Source organism: Nematolebias whitei, chromosome 15 (genome assembly GCF_014905685.2).
Source record: "Nematolebias whitei isolate Nwh7 chromosome 15, NemWhi1, whole genome shotgun sequence".
Classification (NCBI taxonomy): domain Eukaryota; kingdom Metazoa; phylum Chordata; class Actinopteri; order Cyprinodontiformes; family Rivulidae; genus Nematolebias; species Nematolebias whitei.
Genome location: NC_056512.1, coordinates 22268955 through 22281043, shown reverse-complemented (window position 1 = coordinate 22281043; position 12089 = coordinate 22268955). Strand labels below are relative to the sequence as shown.

At 37.6% G+C, this 12089-nt stretch overlaps 1 protein-coding gene across 1 annotated transcript in view; it reads right to left on the bottom strand.

The window, feature by feature from the left end:
• Nucleotides 1-9164, bottom strand: part of LOC119421101 (meiosis inhibitor protein 1) — a 98168-nt gene extending 89004 nt beyond the window's left edge. Inside the window, exons 1-5 of the mRNA XM_037688498.1 lie at nt 9027-9164; nt 8687-8810; nt 4525-4575; nt 3704-3777; nt 947-1052 (exon numbers count right to left, since the gene is read on the bottom strand). Of these exons, the coding sequence (XP_037544426.1) occupies nt 947-1052; nt 3704-3777; nt 4525-4575; nt 8687-8810; nt 9027-9164 (493 nt within the window). The remainder of the gene's footprint in view (nt 1-946; nt 1053-3703; nt 3778-4524; nt 4576-8686; nt 8811-9026) is intronic.
• Nucleotides 9165-12089: the final 2925 nt, after the last annotated feature.

The following is a 12089-nucleotide window of genomic DNA, read 5'->3' as shown; positions in this document are numbered from 1 at the left end:
GGGGATTCTTCAACCTTGGGGAGAACATTGGACAGAAGCAGACGGACTACGGCACGTACGACCTCCTGGAGAGGGACGTATTCAGGTGATGGGGGACATGGTTGTTGGGGACGTTAATGGAAAGAGCGGGAAGCGCGCGAGTGCACCAACATCAGGCCTGCAACGACCGAGACTAATTTTTAGCTGCCGGCTTTAAGTTTCCTTTCTGTTTAACGAGGTTAATCGTATCATTTCTATTTCATTACTGACTGAAGAAACTGTGCTATTGTTCATTAAACTGTTTATTTGTTTAAAACGTATGCTTATTCTACTGTGTTATACTTCATGGTATAAGGGGTAAACATTTAGAATATTCAGGTAGAGCTACCAACTGATTTAAAGAACTCGGGTTAGCCACCCCCATAACGCTAAGGACGCTAGGGGGCGCTACAATTCCATGCCGATCGTGCGGCTCATCCATCAATCAGCCAATTGTGTGTTATGTCCAATCTTACTTTGAAAAACCGCGATAGAGCAAGACCACGAAAAACGAACCGCGAAGTAGCGAGGGACTACTGTACTCCACATCCTGAAAGGGATATTTTTGTCTTTACTAACAAAAAAGGTTGGTTTATTTGTACTCAGTTTAATTACTCTAATTATCATAATGGTAACAGTTTCTCATAAAACAAAACAAATCTATTCAAAAAGCGTTCAATACAAAAAATTGTCCAGAGTTGAGGAAAATAAGCAAAGCAAAATTATTTAAATAACATAATTATCATACTTACTTTTTATACAAATCAATTACAGATTTTTTTTCTCCAAAACTGGGTTTAGAAATGCATCCTTACTCATATGGACGGTGAAGTCTAAGTGCTATTTCAAAACTACAACAGTACAAAGTTTAATCTTTAAATCTGAGACAGTTTTAATGTTGAGTTTGACTTGAGTTGCAGGGTCTCACCGTACTGAGTCATGAGGCTGTGAGCCACGTTAGGGACCGTTTTCAAAAGGTTCCCCAGGAAGTTGAATGTAGGTCGGAAACGCTTCACATTGAGCTGATCACTCAGCTAAACAGAAAAAAAATATGAAGATGCAACAATATTACATTTGTAGCAAGGTCAAAAACCTCTCTGGAAGAACTGAGCATGGCCACAAGACACATTTTAGAAAAGTTGGCTGTACATACGTTTTCAGTACAATATAGTGTTTTACAGAAACTGATCATTATTTTCAAATGGCTTGATATGTTAGTTTCAGCTTAGTTTTTTAATAGTTTAATTTGAGTAGCTATAGCTGACCAGAAGACAAGGAAAAAAACTCAATCTTATATTATAATTAATTATAAATTGAGACCGAGATGTGCTGCCAGCTCAAAAACATTTGTACTTTGCATCAGCAACAACTATTTTTAATGAACTTATTCTAAAGAGTTTCTGCTGCAGCAGTGCCACTTGATTCAATTTAACTGAAGGAAATTGCAGCAACTGTTTTGTTCATAGTTGAACTAGGTTGTCCTCATGCATGCTCAATAATCCAGGTCGATAAGTTGGACGGATTCTTGTTTGTTGAAACCAAACAAGGTTCAACAAACAAGAATCTGTCCAGAGGACCTGACTTAACCTTGTTAGGTAGGGCTAGGTTATCTCTTTATTCAATAAGTAATGATTTTCAAATTGTCAGTGTCATTGAACTATAAATATTCCAAAAAAAAAAAATGCATCTGTTGGTCTGTTGTCTTTTTCTTATTTTTCACCAGTCCCCTGTCAAAGGAATTTTGGTAAAGGTTTATGGATGTTTGTCACTAACTAATGTTAAATTAATGCGTGTGAGTTAGAGAGTTGCTTTTCCTCTCAGAGAGGAGCCTGCAGGTGCACCTGATGACACCAAGGACTGCTCCAAGTCTGTAAACTGTGAAGCTGAGGTCGTCTTGACCGGCCTATGTCTGATAAGGCAGTGTTTCTCTACTATTATACAAGCGGGGCGCCCCGCCCCGTAAACAGAACCGAGCACCCCGTCTACGGAGCCCCACCCCCCCACCACCTGTAGGCACTGACGTAACGCTAAACTAGCAGCTCGCAATGCAGGTGCACTAGCTATAAAGCTAAAGGCAGCCTCTTCCTTCATGTTGAACCCTCACGCTGAACGCACCCCCGCCACTCGAAAACTGTTGGTACAAACAGCACACGGCTCAGATGTGTGTCTGTCTCTCCCCCGCCAGCTAAAATAAATTTTAAAAACCTGTCGGTTCAGACAGTGCGCGGCTGTTTGTGTCCCCCACGCCAATCTAAAACTGTTGGTTTAAACAGTGCGCTGCGCAGCTTAGGAATGAGTCTCCATCCAAACCCCCCACCCCAAACAAAAATCACAGACGAGATGAGCGCCCCGCCATGGCAAGTTATCTAGGGGAAACACAGTAAGGATTATAAAAACACTTCCCGCCTCACTGTCCGGTGCAGATTCTCATTGACGACGCTCTAAACATGTAACTTTGCACATCTATGAAAGCCTGTTTCTGTGACCCATCTGCCTTTGCAAGTAAAACACCGGTTAGAAATCTTCTTGTGTCCTCAGAGTGGCTTATTTGAGTAAATAGATAAATAATAGGATATTTATTTATCCAACATCCTCAGGGTAACACCTTGCTAACGTCACCAGACATAGCAGGAATGCACCAAGTTGTTGCTTTTCTAGAACGAGTACCATTTTCAAAACAACACACCCTTTCCCTACCCTGCCCCCCCCCACAAACCATTTGATACAGCTGAAACAAATAGCGGTCATTAACCACAAGTATTTATCCCAACAATATGAATTTGTTGTTTTTAAGCAAAAGTATGAAGCAGGCAACAATCCTAACTCATAAAGCAGAGGCTAACATAAGCGTTCATAATGATGCCTGTGATAAATTAGTCATATGAATGAGTATTGCTCTCTGTGTGCAAACTTTCTTTACATTCAGACTGTTGTTATAACAGCTTAGTTTAGCGAAGCATTTTTTCCAGCAGGTTGTTGTGCTGACATTTGTGCTGTAATAATAAGCACTGTAGAAGTAAAAGGGTAAAATGAGCAGGCGTGAAAAGCACAAGGAACTAAAACTGTCTTTTTCTGTGTGTGAGATGTGGAGCCTGGGAGTGGGGAGAATATCTGAACAATAAAATAATTACCAGAAAACTAAAAAAAAGCATTTTAGCTTAAAACACTCATCTAAATTCTTTATCTAATATAATGTGCTCAGAGAAGTTTCAAAGAATGATGGCATGCAACATTACATTATTAAATTTAAAGCAGATGAGACGGAAACTCTAATTTATTCAACTCAACAAAGTCTGCTTATTTCTTGATTACTAATCATAAGTCATAACATGGACATCTATAACAGAATTGTGCTTAAATAGTTTTACGAGCGATCTATTCTAGAGAGATAAAACATAACCCGTCTACTTTTCCTGATGTTAAACCTTTCTGACATCATCAGAATAACTCCTGTTGACTGGCTGAAGGATACTACTCCACTATCATCTCCCCTGAGAAGACACTAAAGCAGCAAGAGGAAGACAAGCACTCTGTTAACTAAACAGCCCCCTGAGGATGATGCTGGTTGCAGAATTGTTGTTAAAAATTTAGAGACCTTGTGTTTCTTTCTGTGCCTGCATTTGTAAAATGTGTTTGGGGACACGCACTGCTGTGTCTGTAAATGTGTGAACTGTGCTAGCCTTACCTGTTTGTGTATCTCATCCAAAACAAAGTGTAGGGGCAGTTCATTCTGGAGCTCTAAAACCAGCTGAACCAGCACTGATACAAATAAATTAATGAATAGACAACAAACATAAAACAAAGAGAGGCATTCTTTAAATAAATGCATTAAAATCTCACTTTACAAAATATATGCTCAACTGTCTAAAGAGATGAACAGTTCAATATTATTACATCTAATGTCACTGCCGTGCAAACAAGATCACAATAACTGTGTGAACGTGTTTCTAAATGTATTCTTTTTTCCATGAAAAAAATGAAGAAAAAATAAAACATTAAACTTTTGACTCTCCAAACTTTTACAACAAACTTGACTCCTAAGCCGTTTGTGACAGCAAACAATAAATTACTCATTCATCAGATTTCTGCATTGTGAAAGGCTGCAGAGAGCCCAAACTGTCTGAGTGCTAAAAACAAGTCTTGTCTGAAAGGCCTGCATTATTGATATATACAGGTCTGCATATAAAGTAACTGACTAAATAAATTATTGGATACAAAGAAAAAACAATATTTGAACTATGCAGAAAGGAAAAATTAAAGATTATCTTCATGCAAAATAATGAAATCACATCCAAGATCAGTTCTACTGACATTAACCAGAAGACGTGACTCAAGACTGTGAGCGAGTCCATGTAACTACATTGGAAGTCCATGTCTATGTGTGGCAATGTGAGTGTTATGTGTGTGCATGTACCATGTGTTTGCACATACACGTTTATATGTATGTGCAAACAAACACACACTGCATGTACACACTATCCAAACCATAAAAGGCCATCTCTTCACCTTGGTCTGCCTTCTCCAGAGTGACTGGGTCCTCCACAGTTTGAAGCATACCTGGTAAAGGAAAGAAAATTGCACAAGCACAAACATTAAAAGTATGAAAGGATTATTTCAATTTGTAAAAAAAAAAAACATCCTTTTATGAGAACAACATGAAGAGCAATTCAACAGGCTTTCACACAGGTTTAGTCTGCCCCCATATTCTTGGAATCAGCTCCAAAACCATGTGAGTTTGAAGAAATTCATCTCACTGAGTAAATTTAAACAAGTTTGAAGCGTTCTTCTTCTTCCAGCTTTTCCCTCTTCAGGGATCTTTGCAGCGAGTCATCCTCCTCCATCTCTGTCCTCTGCATCCTCTGTCCTCACTCCAACTACCTCCATGTCCTCTCTAACTGCATCCATATATCTCCTCTTTGGTTTTTTCCTGGCAGCTGCATTTCCAACATCCTTCTACCAGTATACCCACTGTCCCTCCTCTGGACATGTCCAATCCATCTCAGTCTGGCCTCTCTCTAACTTTATCTCCCAGTTGTTCAACCTGTGCTGAACCTCTGATGAGCTCATTCCTAATCTTATCCATAAGATAAATGAATAAATATTCATAAAAACAACATCAACTTTATGATGTGAATACAGTAGAAAGAGCTGCCATGTTGTTGGCCAGCTGACAGAAGTAAATTATTGCCTCAGATAATTTATGAGCACCGGTTTATTATAGATTAAATGTGCTCACAGGTCGTAGAGCTCTGTTTAATAAGTTAGATCTGAAATTCAAAGCTGAGTTATCACAGCAGGGTGGTAATGACCTGATGTAAGCAGGAGGAGAAAGCATAGTTGGTTAGATCATTTGCCACTCATCATGTCTCAATTTTCTTTTCTTTGTGTGTTTTGTATCACTTTACTATAAACAAAAAAAAAAAAAAGGGGTGGGGGGGGGGAGGGGGGGCAAAAACAATTTTGTAAATAATTTTTTGTAAAAATAATAATTAAAAAAAACAAAAAAAACAATTACAAATCTTATCACCCTTAACAAACCAGACTCACCTTTGCCAGACTTTGAAACTAAGATGAGCTTATTTAAGATTATTTGAATTATATCATGTTGGGATGTGATGGAGTTGTAACCTTCTTCTTTTTCTTTTGGCTTTTCCCTCTTCAGGGGTCGCCACAGTGAGTCATCTTCCTCCATCTCTTTCTGTCCTCTGCATCCTCTGACCTCACTACAACTACCTCCATGTCCTCTCTAACTGCATCCATATTCTCCTCTTTGTATTTTTCCTGGCAGCTGCATTTCAAACATCCTTCTACCAATATACCCACTGTCCCTCCTTTGGACATGTCCATCTGGTATGTTATCAGGTCTCTCTAACTTTATCTCCCAGTTGTTCAACCTGTGCTGTACCTCTGATGGTCTCATTCCTAATCTTATCCATCCTTGTCACTCCTAAGGAGAACCTCAACATCTTCATTTCTGCCACTTCCAGTTCTTTCTCCTGTCTTTTTGTCAGTGCCACTGTCTCCAGACCATACAGCATGGCTGGTCTCACCACTGTCTTGTAAACTTGTCCTTTGACCATTGCTGCCTCACTTTTGTCACAAATCACTCCTGAAACTTTTCTCCATCTGTTCCATCCTGCATGGACTCTTTTTTGACCTCTTTACCACATCCCCAATTTTCCAAGTACTTGAAGTCCTGCACCTTTATGATCTCTGCTCCTTGTAGCCTCACTGTTCTACCCGCCTCCCTCTCATTCACACACGTACTCTGTTTTACTATGGCTGACTTTCATTCCTCTTCTTTCAAGTGCATACCTCCACCTCTCTAATTAAACAAGTTTGAAGTAATTTACATTAAAAACCATTGAGATGTAAACATTTTGATTGATGATTCTTTTACTAATTCTGAGAACTGCCGCAACAACTTACTGAGTATATCCTGTGAATCCTTTTCATTTTTATTGTTTACAGTTTTAATGACCTTTTGGTTTTTATGATGTGTAAACTTTTCCTGTGTTGTGTTTTACTGCTATTTTGAGTCGCTGCCTGTTTTGGCCAGAATACGCTTGTAAAAAAGATTTTAAATCTCAGGGGGTCATTCCTGGTTAAATATGTGTTAAATATGTGTTAAAATAATGAAAAAATAAAGGTCAGTGAGTACTTCTATATTATCTTGTCAAATGTTTTATTACTAATTATACATTTTGCAGGCCATTCTATTTTAATAATTATCCTTTTCAGTTTATTTATTGTCATTTTTATGTACCACATAAAAACTAATTTGTGTTTCATACACTGACCCTTACTATTCTGTGTATACACAAAACACTGTCTAATGTACATGTGGCATATGACAGCCTAATATTCACCGAGTGAAAAGAAAGCATCTGGTGTTTCCCCTACCATTATACAAGCGGGGTGCACCACCCCATCATCAGAACTGAGCACCCCGCCTACCAAACCGAACTTGCCCCCACCCGGCACTGACATAGCACTAAGCTAGCGGTGCGAAATACAGGCTCTCTAGCTAAAAAGCTAAAGGCAGCGCTCACGTTGCCTCTTCTCCCAAGCTGAACACCCCCCCCACACACACACACACACACTCAAAAACTGTATAAACAGAGCACAACTCAAACATGTCATGCTAAGCTAGCAGCACGCAATACAGGCGCTCTAGCTAAAAATGTTGTTCTACTTCATGTACCACATGTGATACGAATGACAATAAAGAGCCTTGAACCTTGAGATTAACGAGGTCATCATTGCTGACTTTGGCAGTTCACCAGTTTGGAACTGACAGCAAATTATCTAAGGGTGACAAACTAAAGATCGTGTATAGGCTCTGACAACTATAGGATACACAGAAAGGTGCAGCATTGCCCTTAATGAATTAAAAACAGGATTTTTTTTTATCACTTAAGTTAAGTATTCCACTTTCCAAAGTGGCGCCAGAGCAGGGTTCAGTCTTCAGCTATGATGAGCTGTCAATCATATAATCACTGAATCACTGTGGTTAAATAAGCACTTGATTCAAGAATACTGTGTTTTTAATAATGTCACCCATATTCATTTATTATCTGCAGCAAAAGCTGTCATTAAGATGTTAATTTGATTTAATGTACTGCCCAAGCCTATAAAACAAAACTGCTCATTTGGTTGCAGCTTGTGTGTATAAGGTTAATGCGGTCTATTCATTCAACCGAAAACAACAATCTTTTTTCACCTCAAATTTAATGTGACTGTCAGGAAAAGTCAGCATTATGCTTCTGGTCATTTGTTCAGATCATCTGAAAATCATTCTGTTGGTGTTATTAGTGCAAAAATAGCACACTTTTCTTTCATGATTATTCCATATAAAAAAAGATTGAACCTTGTGTCAGTCTATTACCTGTCTAGTATAACTGCATTTTGCTGAAAACTATTACTGTTTTACAGTTTAGACAATGTGATAATAGCTGTCACCATTGGTTAGTCTAAAAAGCTGTAATATAAGTTAAATGCAGCACTTGCACAGTAATGATGCTCACCCATTACGTGGTACCGTGCAGTGAGGCTCAATTATTTGTGGTTTTCTGTTGTTTTAATATAAGTATCATGCAAGTGAAACGGTTTAGTGCCATCTCAGCTGAGGTTCCATGCGAGCCAAACTGGTACTGCATAACATCAAACCACTGCTGACCAGTGACTGGTGGGACTAAATCAAACAGCTTCTCTACAGCAGCTCCTACACCAAAACAAGTTCTTGATTTATTAACTCATTTCAATCTAACAATTTAAAATATATTTATCTCATTTGTGTCCAGGGTTTGCCTTTTGTGTACATTACTAATGAACATGAAATATATATATATTTAATTTAATCAATAGTGTGGATCAAGAGAACGACCTTTTACTTCTTACCATTTGAGCTGAGATCTCCTACAGTCAGTTGTTTTGACTGCACCTATACAATACCCACCCTGTACTCCTATTTAAGCTGTGAATTAATGCGTCTGCTGCATCAATGTAGCATAAATTTTATTTTTTTTTAAACAGAGACGACGTGCCTCAAAGCAGCGTAACACTCTTGTGCACTATACAATGTAATGAAAAACACCACAATGGACTCTACCTCTGGAGAAATGCCCTTATCATTTTACCAGGCTTTTCCTGATGCGTATTTTCTCACCTATTAGTGTAATAATAAAATGCAGCGTGACTCTGTGGTCCTGTTGGAGCAGCTCCTTCATTGCTTTTGCAGAGTTCTTCAGCATCCCACTTACACCAGACAAGGCGTAGGACTTCCTCACTGACTAGATTACACAGGTAGAGAAAAATATATGGGAGGATTTTCAAATTGTGCGTGTACGTAAAATAAAAGAAAGTATTTATTGTGATGAGCCAATTTTAAAATGTTTGATGGAAAATGCTGACACATCTAAACAATCAGAACTTAAAAAAAAACCAAAAGGCTAGCTTTAAGGAGACTTTACAATACTTAAAGGACTTAGAAATCTTGTTTTCCTCACCGCCATTTCTCCTGCCTGGATTATCTCAATAACACATGCCAGACAGAACAGCCCTCCCTCTGCAGGCCGCAGGCGGACGCTCCATTTTGGATCGTGTCTGAAGTGAACCTTTTCATAAATGATATCCGAGGTTGCCATTACTGTTTTACCTGTAAATAATAAATTAGAATAATAATAAATATGTCAGTGGTTATCTTGAAAGTTGTGCAAATAAATAATAAAAAGGTATGAATAAAAGAAATACTGTTGTTGTTTTTTTTTTTTTGGTCTACTGTTATGACTAATTGAACGAATGTTACAAAGCTAGCATTATTTTACAAATTATTAATTTACAACTTACCTGTAATACTTTTTAAACATGTAGGTTAGCGTTTCTATTGTCTAAATATATTAATGTTATATTTAGTCGAAATAGCGAACTGACCAGTAATCTCGTGAATCAAGCAGCTAATAAGCTAGCTTTAGCATAACCGTTGTCTCGGCGGGAAATATCAAAAACGCAGAACTTTATTAGTAGCAGGAGGCGAAACAGAAAACAAAGCAAAGGGCAAAGAAACAAAAGTGCCTTTTTTACTAATGTTTTCAAGTAAAAATTAGTACATGTGGTTTTGACAGTACAGTTTAGTTAAAAAAAAAATCGAATTAGTTTCAGTAGCTAGTTTAAAAAAGCAGAAGTCTTAAAAGTTTGTTTCTAATAATAATAATTCTAATAAGCTACATTCAACAAGATTTTTTATTTTGATTGCAAAAATAAGTTCTTTCTAAGAAAAAGCGCAGGGGAAAATGAGAAAATTCTGATATTTTCATTTATTTATTTACATTTTTTGTAGCAAGTAATCAAAGCAACTAATCATTACAAGCCATTTCATCCAACCATTATCTTTTACCCGCTTCTTCCATTTTGGGTCACGGGGACCATTTCATGATATACTAAAAAAATATAAACAACAAAAAGTGGTTGACCTGTATGCATCCACATATTTAGAAATTATGCAGCATACAAAGTGTTTTATTTTTTAAAAGTTTTTATTAAAAGGATGTATATTTGCTGTGTTTGTTTTAGAATAAGATCAGTTTATGATGAGAAAGGATGAAATTGTAGGTGTTTAGGTCAAACCTTGAAAATAATAATGTGCAGTCTCATGTAATATTGCAAAATGCACTCAATACTGGTTTTTATTTTTCGGCTGCTCCCTTCTTCAGGGCTTGCCACAGCTAGCAAACTCCCACAAGGACTTGGTAATTGTTTTTTTCCAGATGCCCTTCCTGAAGCAACAATAGATCATCGAACTACCACAGCCCTCTGTGTGGAGCAGAGGGCTGCCATCAAGGTGCCTGGGGAGCACCTGGGGTCACAGGGATTGCTCAAAAGCCCAAAGTAGGGGAAATGAGGGAGGTAGGTGTGGGTGCTTCACATTTCCATCCATCCATCTATCCATCCATCCATCCATCCATGCATCCATTCATCCATTATATTTAACTGCTTTTTGCAGTGGTCATTGAGATATATATATATATATATATTCATCAGTCACTGTGAAAGGCAGGGTAGACCCCATCCCACATTTTTGTTGTTGGTCCAGGGATTCTGAACCGGCAACCTTCCGATCTCATCTTCTCTTATCTCTGCACTACCCCCACGTTGCGCCCAACTTTTAGCATAATATCAGTGAAATTGAATAAATAATAACCATTTTTCCTTAACCTTAACCTTCCGGACCGAAGGTGAAACGTTTCAGCACAAAAAAAAAAAAGAAACTGTCTAGATGATCTGACTGAAAAATGTTGAATAACCATTTTTGTGTTTGCTAATTTCAATTAGTTGTGGTGGCCATCTTGTAATGGTTTTGCTCTGAAGATTCATCAGTTGTAGATGTACAAACAAAATATTTCCTGGAAGTTTTATAAGAATCTATCCAGTGGCTCATGAGATAGTTTGCTAACTGAAAGACTTGATTACAAAAAGATAGTTGCAAAGTTTTTATAAAATCTTGTGCAACCTGTTAGTCCTCATAATAAATATTGGGAATTAGTCTCAGCTGCTACCATATCAAATTCTAGCCTAATATATGTAAAATTTACTAAATAGTTGCAAATTTTATCTTTTTAAGGTCACTTGGTTGTGGCAGCCATATTGAATTAGGTTGACTCCAAAAATTAAGCAGCTGAAGTTGTACATCCAATGATAACTTTCTGCAAGTTTCATTAAAATTTGTTTCAATATATTTTGGTAACACAGACAAAAACATTATTGGAACCTTCACCTTTTGGCAGCTGATAATAATTAGGGATGCACAATATTATCGGCATAGTATGTGTATTAAATATCAGGCATCGGCCAATCCATCAGAATAACTAATCAATATAAAAGGTGCTGTTTACACACACACACATACATACATATATATATATATATATATATCGTGTGACTTAGTTCGCTGTGGCGACCCCTAACGCAGGGAGCAGCCAAAAGAAGAAATGTGTGTGTACATTAGGCATTGTTTTTGGTGTGACAACCCAGTGACAAGGATGCCTGCAGCGCCAGCTCAACGTTATGACATCACACACGTTGTTGAGTTTAGATTTGTGAAAATTTACAAATTTGCACTGTTCGAGTGTTGTCATTGTGTTAGAGAGAGTAAATGTCATGAATAAATTTGACATTAAACATAATCCAAGTTGAAGTGTAACATCATTTTCAGCTCCCTTTTTGGCATCTGCATTTGGTAGCAGCCACATTAACAAAGACCATCAAGAATAATGTCGTATTTTAATTCCACAGCAGAGAAAGCTATAAAGGCTTTGTAAGTAGGTCTAGGAAAAAAATAATCGGTATTGGTATCGGTTTTTGGCCCAATAAGTTTTAACATATTGGATATTGGCCAAAAATCCAATATTGTGCATCCCTATTATAAATAGTGCAAATGTAACTTTAAAGTTAAATGCAAAGGGCAGGATCTTCTAATATTTTGATGACCATAAAAATGAAAATAATCTATAGAATTTAGCTTAATCCTCTTGCTGTCCTTGGGTCAAAATCCCTGGTCTCTGGGGTAAATTTTA